The sequence below is a fragment of the Symphalangus syndactylus genome, chromosome 21, assembly GCF_028878055.3.
Source record: "Symphalangus syndactylus isolate Jambi chromosome 21, NHGRI_mSymSyn1-v2.1_pri, whole genome shotgun sequence".
NCBI classification, from domain to species: Eukaryota; Metazoa; Chordata; class Mammalia; order Primates; family Hylobatidae; genus Symphalangus; species Symphalangus syndactylus.
Genome location: NC_072443.2, coordinates 59,772,044 through 59,791,941, shown reverse-complemented (window position 1 = coordinate 59,791,941; position 19,898 = coordinate 59,772,044). Strand labels below are relative to the sequence as shown.

Sequence of the window (19,898 nt, the reverse complement as noted above, 5' to 3'; positions counted from 1 at the left end):
AGCTCCAGAGAAGGATGGTCATGGCTGCACAACAATGTGAATGAACAATACTACTGAACTGTGCACTTACAAATGGCTAAGATGGTAAATTTTATGTCAGGTGTATTTTATCACAAATAAAAACAACTTGAGAAAGAGAGAGGTGATCATAAGAGAAAGAAAAGAAAGAAGTCCTGTTTTCCCACAAAGAACAAGCAAATAATTGGTCACACTAGTTCAAGTACTTCCTAGCAAGACCAGAAAACCTGATCACATCACCCCCTCTCCGAACCCCTGCAGTGACTCACTATTACCTACAGCTAAATCCAAGCTCCTGAATTTGGCAGGTAAGGCCCCTACATTAGATGCCCTTACCCACAAGAGAAGAAGAAAGGATTCTCATCTGCCCACATGCCAGGGAAAAGCATCCTACGTGTGCAGACCAGGGTGAGAGAAGGTAAGGCAGCTAACTGTGGAAGGGGGCAATGGTAGGGAAAAAGAACAGAGAGAAAAAAGGAAGGAAAGAGACAAGGAGAGCAGAAAGAAAGAAGGAAGGAGAAAGGCAAACCTGCTGGAGAGAGAAGCATGAGTAGCTGGTTTGGGAGCCATTGAAAAAATATTTGGAGGAGCAAATGTTCACCATGCCGTGAGACCAACATCAAGAGAAATGGGTGAAGAGTTGGGAGAAGATTTGCTTTAAGTTATGTAGGCCACCCTGGGTTGCCAAGCAAGAATGCAGCAAATATCGCAATTTTTGTTTTCAATTATTTGAGATTGTTATTTGTCAATATTTTTCAATTATTTGAAATGTGAAATTAATGCTTCTTAGAAAGTGTTGTCATGCCAAGACAGGGCCACACAGGGACTGGGCTTCCAGAGGTGCCCTGTGGCTTCATGATACAGACATTTGTACTCACCCTCACACACCCTGTGCCATTTCCCCAGCCCTGGCTGGGGCTGGTCCTGCCCGTGGCACCCCTGGGCACCCCCTCCAGCCTGACTTAGCTTAGACCTCCCTATCTCCAAAGCCTGCCTGAGTGCGGCTCCCTGTCCTGTGCCCCTTAGCACTCCATTCCTCTTTTCCACTGTTGTTTCGCCAAATGGCTTCTTAAGAATCCTTTGTAAAAAGTCCATGTGGGGGTCTGTGTCCCCCACCAGACTTGAGTACCCCAAAGGTAGATCAATGTTTTATTAATCCTCATTTTCCCAGCAATGAGCACAGCAAAAAGTACCTAACCCACTACACAGTCTTTGGGGAGAAAAAATCACTCACTTTTTTAGGGCCTTGATTTCCTTTCCCTAAAAACAGGGCTCAGGGAGTAGGATCACTGAGAGGAGCAGAGGAGACAACGGATGAGAGGGGAGTCTGGAAACTGATCCAGGAGAGCCCTGGGGATCCTGTCTAAGCTGTCACACTTTCATTAAAGCTTTTTATTTCTTACTCACTCCCCAAAGTAGATGCTGTATCTTCCCATTAGGGGCTACCAGAACCACTATCCCCCTCCAGAAGTGTGCAGCCTGTGGGAAAGACCAGATGGGCCCCTAGAGGCCAGGGCTGACCTAGCTGGGAAGGCTGCATTCCAGTGGCTGTGCCTCCATCCAGGGGATGTGTGAAAAACACTGAGATCCCCCATCAGTCACCACAGCTAATGGCAGCTTGGCCCTTGCCAAGAAGTCCAGCACCCTTTCTCATCGAGATACACTGAGAGCCTGAAAGCTAGTATCGATTTTCCATCCCTAATGGTGGAGGGCAGGGGCATTCTATGAACAAGCCTTCTGGGAGCAGAGCTGGCCTGGGTACCCAGGGAGAGTCTCAGCTGCTCAGCACTGGGTCAGGGGTGGTGATGGCGATTTGGCCTCAGACCAGGGCTCTCACTTGTGATCTCAACCCTGCCCCCGTCCACAGGGACTCATGCCCAGGAGTTAAACGGTACAACCCATGTCTTATAGTCCTAGACCAGAAAAGCTGCCTCCTAAAATTACCAGAGGCTGTATTTATAGCCCATCTTACTTGAAGAGGCTTTTGCTCACCATTTCTGGAAGAGGTTTCAGTCTGCAATCAAAGAATTAAGTTCTATCACAAAAGATATGGTATATAGAATAAGGGAGGGGATTTTTTTCTCTTCTGCTCTGTGCTAGGACACTGCACTTTAAAAAAAGAGTGATTACCTCTGGGATTGTTGAAGAAACAGGATCTGGTTAGGCTAGAAAAGAAAACAGAAGGCTAGAAAACAAAAGACTTACAGGGCTCTTATTTTAAACAGGGAACAGACATTTCGGAGTAGACTTGCAGCCTGGAATCAAGACCAAAGAGTAGAAGCTCCAGGGAGAGAGATAGCGATTCAATGTAAGAAGGAATTTTGGACAGTCTCGGCTATAGAAATAGGACCAGCCCATCACTGGAAGTGTTCCAGCCAAAGTGGGAGATGCTGCCCTAGTCAGGGATGCTGTCACAGGCAGCCAGCACCTGAAGGTGATGATCAAAGGCCTCCTTGAGGAGACTTGCACATGGGTGCCACATCCCAGAATATTCCTATCCATGCACTTTGGTCCCAAAATGTATCACTGGGGAAAGGCTTCTTCCCTCTGAAGTCACTCATATTATAGACCTGAAAAGTGATGGGACAACACTTTAGTGCCTGGAAAGTTAACTCGATTGGATAAAATGGGCAATCACTTCTCCCCTGAATAGGCACATTTAAATTATGTAATGCCTGTAGCAGGCTCCCTTTCTGACACTTGGGGAGGAAAAAAAAAATCTTCCTAGTTTCTGATTTCATTAACTTTTTCTAAAAGTTTCCCTGGGTGCCCCCATACCTTGCAGTGTACCCCAAGTGCTCACCTGAGTTCCATCACATCTGAGACCAGCACTCAGGACAACCCTATGAAAGACTCAGGGTTCCTAGACTTGTAATGGGGCCAAGGACTTCACCTTTCTCTCACCTTGCTCACCAAAAGGCATGAGGTCAAAACAGGAACTTCACAGGAGATAATATTTCCCATTAATAGCAGTTTACCTTTAAAGTTCTGGGGACCTGATCATTTCGTAGAGTCAATATTGACTCCATGTCTACTCTGGGCTGGTGATGTATTAGGCACTTTGTAGCCAATGAATCTTTGATCAATCCTGCAAGATGACACCATCCCCTTAAAAAAAATTACGGGAAATGAAGTTCAGAGAGGTTAAGTGACTTGAGCAAAGTCACCCAGAAACTAGGAGGCAGAGCATAAGTTTGAGTCCAGATCGGACCTAGTCCATTGCTACTATGAGAAACTATATTCATAAATGGAAAGACTGCTAATAAGCAGTGTTCTGAAGGAAAAAGATTGCATTAGAATGTTATTTGAAGCTTATTAGAACAAGAGTATGGATATACAATTTCCAATATATTAGAGGTCAGATTAAGTCCTCCTCCAATACATGCTAAAATATCTCCAGGCAGTCTTTCACTTCAATATGAAAAAAGATTCCAACAAAATTTAAATTGAGCTCTCTAAGTTTAGTATAGGTTAATTTCATATTCCACTTCAGGTCTAAAACTTAAAGCTTTTAGATATCAACATTAAAGACAAGAAAGAGCGTTATGCCTGCAAAGAAGCTCCAGTGTCATCAAGTCTGGCAAGTCTGGTGACTATGAAGGTGTGTTAGTGTCATGGGTCTCTCTGGATTCAAATGAAAGCTAGAGACCTCTCTCTATATCCCCCACAAAGCATGTTCAAGAAACATTTTGCCCACACCCTCATGGTCCTCAGATTGAGACCTCCTAAACCAATCTCGTTTTGTAGATGAGAATATTGCAGCTCAGAGAGGTTAAGTGATTTGCCCAAGGTCACACAGACAATTCAGAGCAGAGCCAGGACTTGAACCCTGGCCTCCCACTTCTCAGTCTCATGCTCTTCCCCTCCCCCCTCCCTGCCACCTGCAACCACCACCCCTCTGCACTGCCTGTTTCAAATTCGGATTCAAAAATTTCCCTTTTTAAAACATAGCACATTTCTTTCTGAAACACCATTTCCTTCATGTTTTTAAATAGCCCTGAGAATCCATTGTACTGCTGTCCTGGTAGTGACAGGATGGGGTCACCTTGCTATGTTTCATAAGCAGTAATGAACGAGCCGGCTGTTTGCTCGAGAAAGATCACAAGGGAAGACTTTTCCCAACCTTTCTGTAGAGTTAACATCATCTAAGAACTGAATCCAATTGTGATTGAAATAAGAATCCTGAAAATCTCACTTACATTTGGCTGGGAGCAGGAGATACTGTCAACTAGAGAAAAGAAGAAAAAGGAAAAAGAATATAAGGTTTGCACGGTGTCACTGTGATAGAGAGAAAAGTTCTCAACTTCGTCTTTCACCTTCCTTCTCCATTGTCCAAAGGCTCATAACGGAAGACGAGATTGCAAGCTACAGGTAGGCTTTACACATGAGAGGAAGGAAGGAAGGGGTGCTCTCGGCAACCCAGATGCAGACCCAGGACCGCATTTAGGGCAGATGGAAGAGTTCACACAGTGCTAGCTACAGAGCTTATTAGAAAAGACTATGGATACACAACTTCCAACATATTAGAGGTCAGATTAGGTCCCCTTCAAGTGCAGGCTAAAATATCTCCACACAGTCTTCGTGCCGTCTTTGAGGCTCTACTTACTGTCATCTTCATTCAGATCCCTGTCCATGTTCCAGACGTCCTGCCAAAGAGATGTCTGCCCTTCTAGTGTGCTTGGACTGATGTGCTCTGATGGACCACCCTCAGGCCCCTCCCAGAACAGCAGGCCCATTGTTACCCAGTTTGAATACAACAAAGGGAAACATCTATACCGTTCATCATAGCAGCTGCTCTGCACCCAATCCACCGGGTTCTGGGAGCTCCTCTCCCACAAGAGCCTTCTACTAACCGAGCTCTTGTGGATGCTTCTAGTTACTCATGTCCTCACTGCACCCCTTTGAGAGGGGCACTGGTATCATGCCCATTTTTCTGAGCAGGATGATAGATTCAAGCCCTCATCAGTCTTACTCTTTAGTCAGAGTGCCTGACAACTGAGCTACATCTCCCAGCTGTAGGAGGCAGACTCCTAAGTATTGTAGGGGGCATGCAGAAAAAAGGTCATAACCACAAGGAGGTTACCTCCCCAAGGAGCTGGTCCCCGAGGCTCTATGGGTCCCACCCCCTCCACTGCATCCTTGGCAATCACGCCTCTGCAGCTGAACCTGGGGTTCTCTGGCCAGGGCGATGAAACTGCTCTATGCCTTGACTTCCCCATCCCAGCAATGCACATGGGATGTGCCATGGTATTCCTCAATGACAACCTGGGATTGCTTTCACCAGGGGAAGCATCAGGACTATTTTGTCAGTGTCCTAAAGTTCGGCCTGTCTGGGATGGCCACACTGCACTGGGAGATGGCTCCCAGCTGCTCCATAAAGAGCGTGTCTTTATTCTCTCTACTGCCTTCACCCTCGTCACTGACTGCCCATTGCCGACAGCATGCAAGTGCAATCTTCAGCAGTATTCACAATTTCACAAACACTTCTTAGGTGACTCAGTCCTCACAAATAGATTTTTATGGCTGGTAGGAGCACTGGATTTCTGATACTTGAGAGTCATATAAGTTTCATTACTGTGTATACACAAGGAAGACCATGATCCTGAGGAAGAAATGTGGTCTTTTGATGCCTTTATACATGAAGCAATGATTTTAAGCCCTTATAGAATTGTCCCCATGATAAATGGGATTATCATGAATTTGTATGCCTTTCTCTGTGTGTATATTTTACCCTAAACATGTGTGAGCATCCATTGCTGTATCTGTTTATGCGTGTGTTTGCATGTGTATGTATTTGAGCCAAAACATGACAAATGATAGATTAATGACAGAATACTTGAAACTTAACTAAAACAATATACCACTATTACATCTTGAGTACTTTTTAAGCAGCAATATATGCTTACCTAAAACCTTCCTCAGCATTTAAAAGGAAAACCCACAGAAAATTCTTTAAATGTCAAATTGAACAAAATGTTAAAGAGAATTAAGCATTACAAGGACCCAAAATCTCGAGGCTGCAAAAATGCAGACAACCCTGAGCTGCATCTTCGTAACCAGGGAGTGCTGATCAGCAGGAATGACAGTCCTTTTCTAAACACTACTTAGATCACATAATAGCAAGTTAATAAAAAGCTCTTAGAACGCATGGAGGATGAACAAACCAACAGCTAGACCTTTCTAATCTTGCTTCGGCATCAGTATGGAAGTGCTGTCTGCAACAGTGTGCTTGAGTGACTTGGGGTAAATAATGTACCCATCAACACCTAACATCCGTGGTGTCAGTGGGAACAAGCAGCATTAGCTCTAGGACCCATGACAGTGTGAGGCTAGTACTGGACTCTGCCTCTTACTATTATAGACTCAAAGGAGGTTGGGGTCAGGGAAGAGAGGCAATCACTCTGTGCCTGACATCTGATGGTCATTCTTCCTCCCTGCTGTTGATGGAAATCAGTGGGCTCCGAGAGCTCCTCCTGAACTGGCCCTCAGGGGTCCACGAATATGAACCATTGCACACCTCATGTCCTGCATGTGCTAAGTGCTCATGAAACATTTGTGGAATCAGCACAGCTGTCCAGGAGCTGACTCTATCCATTGATTGCTGTCTGAGAACCTTGTTTGTTCCTGGAAATAAAATCTATGTAATCTCACAGGTGGGTGTCTGTCTTGGGATATGTCATGGCTGCAGGAAGAATTAGGGTAGAGCAGAGCTTTAGAAGTGAATCAAGGAACCATGTGGTCGGACTGCAATTGAACATGATAGTGAGGGAAAAGCCTAGAAGCAAGGTTCAATAACTGTCTTCGAGTATTTAAAGGGGCGTGTGGGAAGGCAGCAGCAGAATAGAATCTCAGGACACCCGTCCTATCCATGCGCAGGCATGCGGAGAGCTGGTCCGGAATGGAGGTCATTTTCAGCTGAACAAAGAAACTTTCTAGGGAGAAGAGTTTCTTGCCTTTGGACTGAGCCCTTCGGAAGAATATTAAAGCAGAAGCTTGGTGATTAAACAAAGTGGGGTGTGAGCAATAGTAGAACATCACAGTCTATGGCTTCAGAGTCAGGGTAGACTGAGTTCAAAGTCCTAAAGTGGACACAGCAGCACTGCAGCCCCTTTCCAGAACATCCCTGAAGGACCGTGGTGAGGAGAGGTACTCCCAGGGGGAATAACCTTGAACAGTGCCTGGCCTGGTTGTTTCCTTTTGTCTCAGAGAAGCCGGCTATTGCTCAGCTCCTGCTGGACAAGGTCTCATCCCACCAGCTACAGAGCCCTCACTCTCATTCATCCAGTGAATGCTCCCTGCACATCCACCAGGAACCAGGCCCTGCCTCAGGCCCTCTCAACCCAACCGAGCCGAGAGCCACCTAGAACCCCCACAGGAGCCAAGACTGCCAACAAAGGAGTTCTGCCCCAAAGGGCCTGGCAGCCACGATAACATTGTTGTTGGCTTATCTGCAGGCTGGGTGGATGGAGACCAGGGGTGCCCATGGTGGGAATCAAGTATGGAGTGGAGGAGAATGGACTTGACACAAATAAGAAACTTGTCCAAGTAGGAGGTTCTCGAAACACCGTGCCCAAGCACCCTCCTCTCTCTGGGAGCTAGGGAAATTGGCACATCCCTCCAGGCCCAAGTCGTGGACTTCTAACTGCACAGAGAGAATACAGGGACTGAGATCTTTTTGATGCCCCCCAAATACCACAAAGGAAGGGAGATGCTTTCACAGATGCTTTCTCATTTAAACCTTCACAACAACTCCATAAGATAGATACTGTTCTCCTTATAGATGAGAAAACAAGGGCTTAGAGAGGTTGATTGACTTACCCAAGGTCACACAGCTCTGGTGTGGCAGAACAGGAATGAGAGCAAGTTGGCACCAAGGCCCTGATGTAGATGACAAACAATTCTGTGCGTTGTTATGTGTCATTGTAAGAAGCTGGGGGAAGAAGCATGGCATGGTTTTCACTGACCTGGCTACTTAGTGGCTTGGCCCATGTAAGTCTGGCTACCCAATCAGCTGAACAGAAAGCAATGGCGGAAAGCTGAGAAACTACGATGCTTGCAGGCCAGAGGCCTTCAGGAAGGTCACCCTCCAACTTTCCTTTTCCTAGCCAAGCCTAAACCGTTGTCTCCTCAACAACAGCAAAGCCACACTTTAGCCAGTGCTCCCCATCCCTAAGTCTTTCCGGAAGCTTCCAATGAGTGCTCACCAAAGCACTATTCCGTTCTGTGACTCTGGTCTGCTGCTGCCCTGGGCTTCCCTCTATCACCTCCTCCAAGCCCCAGCGCCCCTTCCCTCATCCCCTTGATGTAGCTAAGGCCCCTCTTGGAAGCCTCCCAAAACACCGGTGGGGAAATGGTTAAACACAACACAAAACTTAACCTTGACCCTGGATACATCGCAGCTCCAGGATTCTACCAATCCTGATGTCCCAGGAACCTAACTCATCAACTTTCTTAAGAGACTCTGGCCTGCCCCCACCGTCTAATGATGGCCTGGTCACCTTCCCCTAGGTGCCTTATTGAGTGCTGGGCTGCCCTCCCAGCTCCCCTCAGGATGAGAACCTCATCTCTAGTGCCTGGTCAAGCCCTTCCCTGACTCACCCTGGGCCTTCATTCAGGGCAGCTCTGAAGGGCTGCCCTGCTCCTGAGCCCCTACCCTCCAACAATGGGCGAAACCTTCGTCCTGACTGCAGCGCGACTCAACTCCTCCCTTTGTGAAATCCTGCTGCCTTCGCTTCCTCACAGGACTTGATCCCAAGAGCACCCCCAGCTAACTTCCCACACACAAAGTTCCTCCTCCTCCTCAAAATCTTCTTCCCAAAAACGCTGCCTGCAACAGGAACTTTCACCACATCCAGGGCCCCAAGGTTCCTGCAGTTCATGAAGATGGCAGGAATTGCATTTCTCCTCATTCCCAGAGCAGGTCCCAGGAGCAGGCAAGGTAGGATGGTGGCTCCTCTCTCCTGATCTCTAAATATCAGGGTGTCTGGACTCATTGTGTGCCCATCCATCCGTGCTCACTCCCTTGGTGACCTCCTTCAGTGTGATGGTCGTCCATGCACTGATGATTCCCAATTTCTGCCTCTGCCTGCACCTCTCTTCTGAACTCCTGACTCCACTATCTGGCTGGGACATCTCCCCTCTGTGTTCAGCACTGAACCCCTGGTCTCCACCTGCTTTCACTCCCCCTTTTCCTCATACCCCCATTCAATGTCAGCAAGTCATATCTGCCTGGGTCCCCTCCCAGTCTGCTTCCTTGCTCCCACTCATGCCTGAGCCCCCACACCCCCTCACCTGGATTGCTGCAGTCACTTCCTCATGGGCCTCCTAGCTATTGCCCTCGCCCTGACAAAGCCCATGCTCAATTCAGAATTCAGACTGATCCCTCTACACCTGTAAGTCAGGAGACAGCCCTCCTCTGCTCAACACCCTTACTGGCTGCAAAATCACTTGGACTAAAAGCCGAGTCCTTGCCGTGCTCTGCCAGCGATGCCCTGCACCCTACCTACCAATATGGCCTCTGCCTGCTTCTCTTCAACTCTTTCCTCCAGCCCCACCAGCCTCCTCATCGTTCCTGGGTCACACCAAGCACATTCCCACCTCAGGGCCTTTGCACTGGCTGTGCTGGCGATCTGGAATTCCCCTCCAGATCTCCACACAAACTGTTCCCTCACCACCTTCAGGCCTTTGCTCAAATGTCACTCTCCCAGGGATGCTGTCCCTGGTCCCTATTTAAAATTGAACACCCTGCCACCGCCACCAAATCTCGTCTCAGATCCTCTTTCCTGCTTTTGTTTTTCTTCATGGCACTTACTTCTATCCAATACATTAACTAACTTAGTTCAACACCTGTCATAATCTGGGTGTAGGCTACCAAGATAAAAATCCCAAAAAGCATATTTGTATCTGTTTAGTTCCTGCTGTATACTTAGCACTGTGAACAGGGCCTGGAAAATAATAGATGCTCTATAGATATGTGATGAATGAATAAATGAATGAATGAATGAATAAATGAATAAATAAATAAATAAATAAATTAGTGTGCAGGGACTTTATCTTCCCATTGTCCTGGACTTCTAAACAGTTTTCTCCAAAGATAAGCTTTGTTCCATCTGTGGGGAAACTGACAGAAAAAAAAAAGGCCACTGGTAATTTTTAAATACCAGTTTGTCCCTGTCTCTAGACATTTACTTCTTCAAAACCAGGGATCCAGTCTCAGTGCTGCATTACAGGAACAGCAGGAAGGAGTTCAGTTCGACCCAGTGGCTCAAACACTTAATGCAGGATGCTTCCCTGGAAGCTGGGACTATAGTAAGCTCCATCCCCATGGTTGGAAAAGTGACCAGTGACAGCTCCTGCTCCATCTGTGGCCTTGACTCTGAAAGACATTTCCCAGGGAGCTCTTTTGTGGGTCAATGCAGATGCCCAGCCTGGGGGCTGCAGATTAAACCAACTAAAACCAGTTTCTATGGTTCTGGCTGCTGTCCTCACTGGGCTAGAAAATGGGAGAGGTTTTAAATCATGGCTCCTGGCAGGCAAGGAGAACAGAGTGGCTCATTTCCAGCAAAAGGCAGAGATGCTAATCTCATAAGGCAGAAGGCTGCCTGCCAGCAATTGCACGCATTTTGCACGGTCCCTCCGTTTCTCCCTTCCTTCCTACTAATCTGATCCATTTATCTACAAAACCAATTTGGAATTTTAAAAGGCCAGTCTATTTGGTCACTGAAATTTTCAAACACAAATTCAATTTGCTCTGCAAGGCACCACCAGCCTTCCCAGGCCACGGGACAACACTAACTTTCCATCCTTGTGTTTGCAGAGGTGTTTCTGTCATAAGTGCTTCAGGATCCAGCCCATTGCATCTCTCTGCTATCTCAGCAAGGGGGGAGGCAAGTGAGGGAAGCCATCATTGCTGATGGTGAGCACTTGTTGGGACCTCAGAATTCTTTTTGTTCTACTTCTTCACTGTGCACATGGGGAAACCGAGGCCAAGAGAAAACAAGGGACTTGTCCAGGCTCACATGGCAGTGAGTAGCAGACCATAGCCCAGGATTTCTTCCATGACAAATACACTTTGCAAGTTGCCCTGAGGTCCCCAGAGGTGAAGTGACTCCTGGGGCCACACAGAAAATTGGGAGCAGGAGCAGAATGAGGAATTGTGTATTTTTTTCACGTTATTAAATAGCTTTGATTCCTTGCAGAGACCTTGATGGGTACCAGAGCGATAAGTAACATCAGACATAGTCCCATTACAGAGTCTCCCATGAAGCCAAAAGTGGCAGAAATGATTTTTTCCTCCATCCCCTGATGTTAGGCCTCCCATCTAATGTCAACTGGAGAGATAGCCCTCAGCAAGGATGGATGTGTTCCCATGGCTCCAGCCTAATTCTCTTTTTCCCCATGCCAGCTCCTCCCCTCCTCTGCCTCTTCACCATCACACCCAGCCACACATACAGGAAACCCCTAATTATCCTCAACTCCTGTCTCTTCTCTTCCCACATACACACACCTACTGCCAATCTCTCCTCCCTCCATCTCCGTGGCGACTGCCTCGGGCAGGCTTTCACTCACCCCTCCATCCGGGGGTCTCTGACTCCCCTCCACACCTGCTTAGCATTGCCAGCCAGTGGGAGCTGTTCTACAGCGTGTCCCGCATGCACAGTGATGACCAGGAAACAGTGGAAGTCAACCGTCCATCCCTAGAAGGAAAATCAAACGATCACATGATCAGGATGACACACAGTGTCCAAAGTGCGACAGAACTCTCCCACCTTCCCTGTTGAGTCCCTGATCCAAGCACACAGAGCCCTCCTCGGGATCTCTCTGATCTCCCTCCCTCTGCACCTGTACCACAATCTCCCCGAGTCCAAGGGTCTCAGGTGCTCTGTGATCAGGAGTAGCCTTATAGACTAGTAACAGAAATGGCTTTACCAGCTCCAGATTTTTCCCAATAAGACATCCACAAGGCAAGCAAACCTTTGTGTCACTAATAGCAGCTGCCTTCCATGGCATAACCTCAATGCTTATCATGTCTACCCAGACTGTCTTCTATTCCTGCTGCTCAGAGTCCCCCTCCCAAGAAGGGAGGATAAGAGAGAGGAAAGAAAGGGGAAGGGTGGAAAGCTTTTCCTGCCTACTTAGATCTGATTAGGTATCTTGCTTCAAATCTTTTATGGCTCCTTATTACCCAAGGATAAAGTCCAAATCTTCAGTCAGCCTCCAAACAGCCTTTCCAGCCTTAGCCCTCAATGTTTTCCCCGATATACCTATATCGAGTTTTGTGCATACAGTTTCCCCTATTTGAAACATTCTCCTCCTACCATTTTCTCCCTGGCAAACTTCTACCCATGCTCTAAGGACCATCTCAGATGTCCTCTCCTCTAGGAAGCCTTTCATGATTTCCCTGACCAGAAACAACTCTTCTCTCCTCTGTGACTTCAGGCCACTCTCCACAGGGCTATTATTTATGAATATAAGCATGTGACTGACTCCCCCTTTCCCTCAGGCCATCTCCCTCGGAGTGGGGAGGAGACTGGGCTCCTCTTTGTCCTGGGGATCGGCTACCTAAATGGCCTGAGGCTCTGCTATTTACCTGGCTTCCAGAGCCAGCTCCACATCCTCTTGGAGAAGGAGAATCCACAACCAAAAACCCAAATGATAGCCACAAGAATGGACACCTTTTTGGATCTAAATTAAGAATCACATGGAGATTTAGTGTCATCCAACTCAAACCTGGTCATCCATCTGGCTGGACATGAAAAAGGTCAACGTTAATCACAGACCTCAGAGCAAGAGCAGGGGCCACAGACATCATCTGCTCCAAACTCACTTTCATTGTCCTCTTTTATTTACCTTCACCATTATTTTTTATATTTATAAAAGAAATATCCTAATCCTTAAAAAATCAAAGATTCGAAAGGTTAAAAGCTGAAAACTAATAGTCACCCCACCTCCAATGTCCATATGTCAATTTACATGTAAATCTGCTTATAAGTGTGCATACACTTAGAATTTTTAAAAAGCATAAATGAAATCATGCTGTAAATATTGCTCAGCCTTTTTGTTAAAAAAAAACACAAAATACAATATGGATATCTTTCTGTGTCAACAGCATACACAGTTTTACCTTGTTCATTTTATTGTTATTGCTGTAGCAAATTTTACATTTAGCAAACAATCTGGTTTAAATTCAGGCACTGGGCTAAATACGAATAATATAGAAATAACTAAAATATTGTTCACAAGTCTTTTGTTTTTACTGATAATTTTTGAATGAGATTATTTTTCTTTGTGTACATTTTACTGAATTATAACACAAATCATTTAAAAAGCACAAATCTTAAGAACACAACTGGATGCATTTTGACAAAGTAAATGTACCCGTGTGACCAAAACTCAGATTGGGAACAGAACATGACCAGATTCTGAAGCCACTTTAGGCCACTTTCTGGTACTCACTCTCCACCTCCTGACCCTCCCACCCCACCCAATGGGAACCATTTCCCTGCCTGTAACACCATGGCTCAGTTTTGCCTGTCGAACTTGATACATTTGGACTCAAACAGCAGGCACTTGTATTAGTCAGCTCAGGCTTCCATGACCACAGACTGGTGGCTTAAATGACAGAAATGTATTTTCTCACCATTTGGATGGCTGGAATTCCAAGATCAGGGTGCCAGCATGGTTGGGTTCTGGTGAGGGCTCTCATCCTAGCTTGTAGACAGCTGCCTTCTTGCTATGCCCTCATGTGGAGAGGAGAAAGAGAGAGAGCAAGCTCTCTTCTGTCTCTTAGAAAGGCACTAATCCCATCCTGGAGACCCCACCCTCACAACCTCATCTAAACCTAATAACGTCCTAAAGACCCCATCTCCAAATACTATCACAATGGGGGGTAGGGCTTCAACAAGTGAATTTTTAACAAAAGAATCTGGCTTCTTTCACTCAACATCATGTTTGTAGAATCACCCACATCATCTCAGCTTCCTTTATTTCTAACACTTCGTAGTTTCCCATTGTAGGAATGTATCATGATGTATTTAACCATTCTCCTCTCAATAGACACCCAAATTGTCTCCTATTTCACTGCAGTTACACTGCTGTGGTTTAAAGATAGCCTTGTATTTATGCCTACACATGTGTATGTGTTTCCATAGGGTAAATTAGTAGGAATAGAACCATAGCACCTCACTTTACAGATAGATGCTGGAGCTCCAGGGAAAATATAAATATCTCAATGTCTCAGTGGGTGTCCTCCCCAAGGTCTCAGTGTGTGGCCACTCCAAGATCACAGTGTGTGGCCTCCCCAGATCACAGTGGGTGGCTTCCCAAGATCTCAGTGGGTAATTCCTGCCCCCATTAGTCCCCACAACCTCTATCTCTTTCATCCCTCTGAAAATATTGACTTGGAATCGTTATGCACACAAACTAGTCGGAATCCCAAACATGCCTCGAATCAATTTTCTGATTGACATCAATGAGCTGACAGCGTGGAGAGACAGCACCATTCCTTTGTTCAGAGCCAATCAGAAAACTGATAACACAGCCTCTCGCTCTTCTGTTTTTGACAGAAGAATGATTGAAGGTAGAGCAGAAGACTTGGGAGGCAAACACACAGGCCAGGATTTCAAAACCTGTTCTGTTCTATCCTAAGTTCAGAGCACTAGGGAATTTTTCAGATATCTTCACTTTTTTTTCCTTCTCCTCCTACCACTGTGGAATAGTGGAAATTCGATTTCAAAAGAATATATTCTAACTAAATATAAGCCTGTGCTGCTATGAAAATAAAGTTTCTAGTTGTTGGGTGGTTTGTTCTATTTTTTAATAATTTGTGTCCCACTTCAACAATAACCAAGGAAATAAGATTTTAAGAAAGAGAGAGAGACAAAGAGAGAGAGAGAGACCAGGTTTGTGCAAATCTCAAACAGAACACACAACTGAAAAGTCTTCATGTTTAGGTTTGAAATTGAGAAACTTAAACCTCTGGCAATATATACTCTCCCTCTTTTCCATGTTCTGCTAAAAGCAGCTGATTTTCCCATGAACAAGTTTGGCAAGAAAAGGAACAAAGGTTTGGTCCAGGACACATTTTACTATTTATTCCTCTAACATACAGGAAATGAGACCTCCTGGAACCTCGCTGCTGCCTGCCACCTGGCCACCTCTGCCCTGTTTTGTGTTCCCAACTGGCACAAAACCTGCTTATGGATTGAGCATTACAATTCTTGGACTGTCAGCCCCTCTTGACAGCACCAGGCAGTCACTGCCTGTGACCCAGGGATGGAGCAACAGCCATTCCACAAACACTCTTCATGCCCCACCATGTGCGCTAGGCAGGGGACACCACGGGGAGCGAGGAAGACACAACCCCTGCCCATGTGGAGCCAACATGATGGAAAGGACAAAAAGGCCACATCATCTCATTCAGTCCTCACTACAACCCTGTGAGTTGAGAATTGTTATTAGCCTCAGTTTATAAATGAGAAAACTGAGGCACAGGGAGGAAGTCACTCGACCAAGCTCCTACAGGTGGGAAGTGGTGGAGCCAGGATTTGAATGTGGGTTTTTCTGGCTCCCACGATGAGTCTGCCTTCTCTTCCATGGGATTTACCACTCTGTTTCATTTTTTGGTTTGTTTGTTTGTTTGTTTGAGACGGAGTCTCACTTACTCTGTCACCCAGGCTGGAGTGCAGTAGCACAGTCTCAGCTCACTTCAACTTCCACCTCCCAGGTTCAAGCAATTCTCCTGCCTCAGCCTCCCGAGTAGCTGGGACTACAGGCGTGCACCATCACACCCGGCTAATTTTTGTATTTTTAGTAGAGAGAGGGTTTCGCCATGTTGGCCAAGCTGGTCTGGACCTCTTGACCTCAAGCGATCCTACCGCCTCGGCCTCCCAAAGTGCTGGGATTACAGGCATGCGCCACTGTGCCTGGCCCACCACCCTGTTTTATAATTACCTCCTTTCTTAGCTCTCTTTCCTGACTGACTCTAGACTTCAGGATAGCATCTCAGGCATCTTCACATAACTGACACTGCACTTGATGAGTATTTGTTGAATAGGTGGGTGGATGAATAATCAATCCAAAGGGTGGTACAAGTCATGGAATGTTAGGAGGCAGAGGAGTAATACAAAGTGGCAAGAAGAAGCCCAAGACTCAGCCCCTACCCTCAAGGAGCTTTCAACCCAGGTGGGAAGGCAAGACATGGACACGTGGAAGTTCTCTAGCACTGACAGGCCACCCTCCATGAAGTGTTCCATGCTCACAGACAGTGGGTACGACAGGAGGTCAGATGAGCCTACTCTTTTCTGGGAAGGGGGAGATCAGGAAAGGCTGCCTGAAGGAGGCGAGGCTGACACTGGGCACCGAAGGATGAAAACAGTCAGGTACATGGAGAAGGGAACAAAGGCTGACTACCGAAACTATGCTCTTTCTGCTACATCCTACCAAGAGGTGAGTATAGAAGGAAGGGAAGGAGGGAGGGAGAAACGAAGAAAAGCCTTCACTGTGGTAACACATGGAGGATTCAGTTCTGTAGGCTCTGACACCCTGGCCTCCCTCTTGCTCATCAGAGAACAAGTCATGGTGCCACTCTCGCTCTCCAGTATGTGTGCATATCTGCTGGTATCAGCAGGCAGTGGGGCTCTCCCAATCTCTTCCCGGCCTCCATGCCTTCATAGCCCTGCATGGGCAGGACCACAGGCACCCTTCTCCCCATGACGACTCTAAGTCTGGCTCCTCCCTGTTCTTCCCATGTGTGGGGAGACAGTGAGGGAGGTGAGAAGAGCATCCACTTTGCAGTGAATGGGCCTGAGGTCAAACTGCATCCTAGCTGGGTAACCCTGGGCAGGTCACTTAACCTCTCTGAGCCTCAGCTTCTACATCAGAAAACTGGGGATGTCCCTCATGGAGATATTTATTACAGACTAAGAGACGACGATGTGTGTAAGCAGTTAGCGCAGTGCCTGTGGCTAGCAGAATCTCAGTAAGTGGAAGGCATTGCTATGAGTAGGATTGCTGTTATTCACATCGAATTAGGAGGTAAAACTAAACCTTTATTGCTCCTTGCCTGACCACTTCAGAAACTCTCTCAGTGAGAGTCTCTGGTCTCCTAGTCTCTGGCTAGAGGAGAAAGAGGGGGCACTCTGGGCCTTTCTGGAACACCTGGTCTCCTTGCCAGGGCAGCTGGTCACCAAGGGGCAGGGCTGTTTGCTTTCCACTTGCTTGCCGGAGACCAGCCTCCATTGGCGACTGGCTTGGGCTGCCAGGCTGGGTGGGGCAGGTGCGTAAACTCTGTGATGCATTCTTGGGCTCCCCAAGGTAAAAATAGTTTTGCTTTGTTCGGCTGGGTGGTTTACACACTCGTTGGCCTGGCAACCTGCCCGCTGGAAAGGCAAAGGCCAGACTATTTCTAGCTGCAAAAACAAGCCCCCGCCGGGCCCCAGCGTCAAGCCTCCAGATAGCAGTATTAATATTCTGCTATCTCATTCTTTCAGACCACAAAAAAAAAAAAAAGAGAGAAGAAAAAAAGCCTTGTGCCTGCATGACTTCTCCTTCTATTACCCACAATCACAGCTGCCACAGCTACTGCAGACAATGCCCAGGACTCTCAAATGCCACATTCCCCCAAACAAAACAAAACACAAAGGCTATAGTATTCACAGTATTAACAATAACATCAACAAAGTACTTACCATACACAAAGCACTATGACAGGCATGTTGCTTCCATGTTATCCTTCGTTCACAGCAGCCCTAAGAGGTACATATTACAAGGCCCATTTTCTAGAAAAGGAAACTACGGTTCAGAGAGGTAAAGTCAGCTGCCCAGAGTCACACAGTGAAAAATCAGCAAGGCTGAAATTCAAACCCAGGTCTGCCTGACTCCGAAATCCATGCTGTTTCTTGGCGCCACTTCTCCTTACACCTTACTAAAGAAAGCGTGGCTGTTTCATTGTCTTTCTTTGTGGTTGCTTTTTTTTAAAAGTAACAAACCCCACTGGGGCATTTTCAGTGGTTTTCTGGTGTCATTTCTCCCACCTTAATTGCCTCCTCTCTTCTTTTCTCGACAAAATCTCCAAGCTTTACTTGTCTCCTGTCTTCCCTTTGGCCCATCAGATTCCCAGGCCTTCGTTCCCTCCGCCTCTCCATCCACATAACTTCTCCCATCCTTCAGTGCCCCACTCCAGCCTCTCCTCCTTCAGGCAGCCTTCCCTGATATCCCCCTGCCCAGAGCAGAGTGAGATCCCTCCTTCCTGACCTCTGGTCATGCACACTGTCTGTGCACATGGGACACCTCAGCAGAGGGGGCCTTTCAGAGTTAGAGAACTCCCATGTCCATATCATGTCTTTCCAGCTGGGTTGGAAGAATCTGCTGGAGGCCGGGGGCTGCCTGTGCTTCCCTGTGTCTGCTCACATCTGTCCCCTGACCCAAACCCTCAATGGGCATGGGATCATCCATAGATTCATCCATCTACCATGCATCATCCGTCTGTCCATCCATCCATATATGTATTTATTCATTCACTGGGTATTTATTGTGTGCAGTGTAAGAGATATGGAGATGCATCAGATACCTGCAGTCAGAAGAGAGAGAGATAGAGAAGGAGGCAATTAGAACACAGTCAATAAATGCTATGGAAAGTGGCACAGGTTCATGGGAATCTTTCCAGCGAAGCAGACATCTGAGTTGGATCTTAAAGGGAGAATGGAGTTAATTAGGTGAAACTAGGAAACCATTCTTCAGACAGGATGCTAACCTACGTCCTCTAGGGTTTGACCTAACATTCTTCCCATCTCATCCCCATCAGCCACTGTACCACTCGGGTTGCAACAGGGAAGCCAGTCTGCTTGAGTCAGATCCCAGGAGGCATGTTAGTTTCCACAGGGAATACACAATCCCTAACAGGCAGGATTGAGCACCACACAGGAGAGTGTGGTTACCTGGCTAGTTGTAATGGAGCCATTACCACTTGAAAAGGTGAAAGGAAGGAATTTATAAAAATCCAGAAAGAGAGAGCTGGTTAGAGACCCCCTTGAGGGCACAGTGACTTTCCGTCAAAGGATAACAGCAGCCCAAGGCAACCTTGCAGGCCAGGAGGCAAGATCAACACCCTGACCTCACTCGCCTCTCATCCACTTGAGGCAGAAACTTAAAATAAATATGCATTCATTTACTCCAAGAAAAGTAGCAGGCAAGGCAAGGATTAAAAGAAAAGAACAAATTTTCCTCTGTCTAGCATGCTCACTTTAAGGACAGTTATAAGATAACACTGTTTGAGAAGCCAAGGCCAAAGGAATGGGCACCAGACAACCCCCTGCTCGAACAAGGTTGAAAGGAAAAAAAGAGAGAAAGACAAATTCCTTTACTGTTACTCCTCCTTTCCCTGGCTTCTTAAGTACAGCTATGTTTTACAAATGTCTGTATTTAGCCAGTTCTTGTTTTTCTTTCAATGCAGCTACAAGGCCAACAGCTATGCAGGGCCACAAGTTATGCTATGCTATAGATTATGTGACCTATCATATGATTAGCTGCTTTTGTTTTGCTTCTGTAAGTCAACTTACAAAAACCGTGCTCAGTCTTTGTTCAATGCTCACCTTTTTGCATATGAATCCACTGAGCCGGTGAGTACCTAAAATAAACAATCCTCCTGTTCTCCATATCAGTCTCTCCTGTCCTCAGTTTCCTGCAACACACTCATCTCTCACTGGCACCTCCCATTGGCCAACCCAGACCGAACAAGGGGACAAGGCCAGGTTGCCAGGACAGTGAGCAGGATGTGAAGGGTAAAGGGTGACTCTGGAAGGATGGATGAAGCTGTCCAGCCCAGCTAGCCATGCATTTCTGGCTCTCATGCTCTTGGACTTACTGTCTGACTCTGAAGTCCA

The 19,898-nt window shown here is 46.7% G+C and overlaps 1 protein-coding gene across 5 annotated transcripts in view; it reads right to left on the bottom strand.

Annotated features, from left to right (window-relative positions):
- SSUH2 (ssu-2 homolog) overlaps positions 1–19,898 on the bottom strand; it is a 58,810-nt gene that overhangs the window by 21,542 nt on the left and 17,370 nt on the right. For 2 of the 5 annotated variants that reach the window (XM_063630473.1, XM_063630476.1), the window contains exons 1-3: positions 13,658–13,669; positions 12,608–12,702; positions 11,587–11,714 (exon numbers count right to left, since the gene is read on the bottom strand). In XM_063630473.1, the coding sequence (XP_063486543.1) occupies positions 11,587–11,632 (46 nt within the window). In that variant the 5' untranslated portion in view covers positions 11,633–11,714; positions 12,608–12,702; positions 13,658–13,669. Of the gene's footprint in view, positions 1–4,624; positions 4,693–11,586; positions 11,715–12,607; positions 12,703–13,657; positions 13,670–17,705; positions 17,767–19,898 lie in introns of those variants that run through there. The other 3 variants (XM_063630475.1, XM_063630474.1, XM_055259730.2) reach the window with 3 other exon arrangements.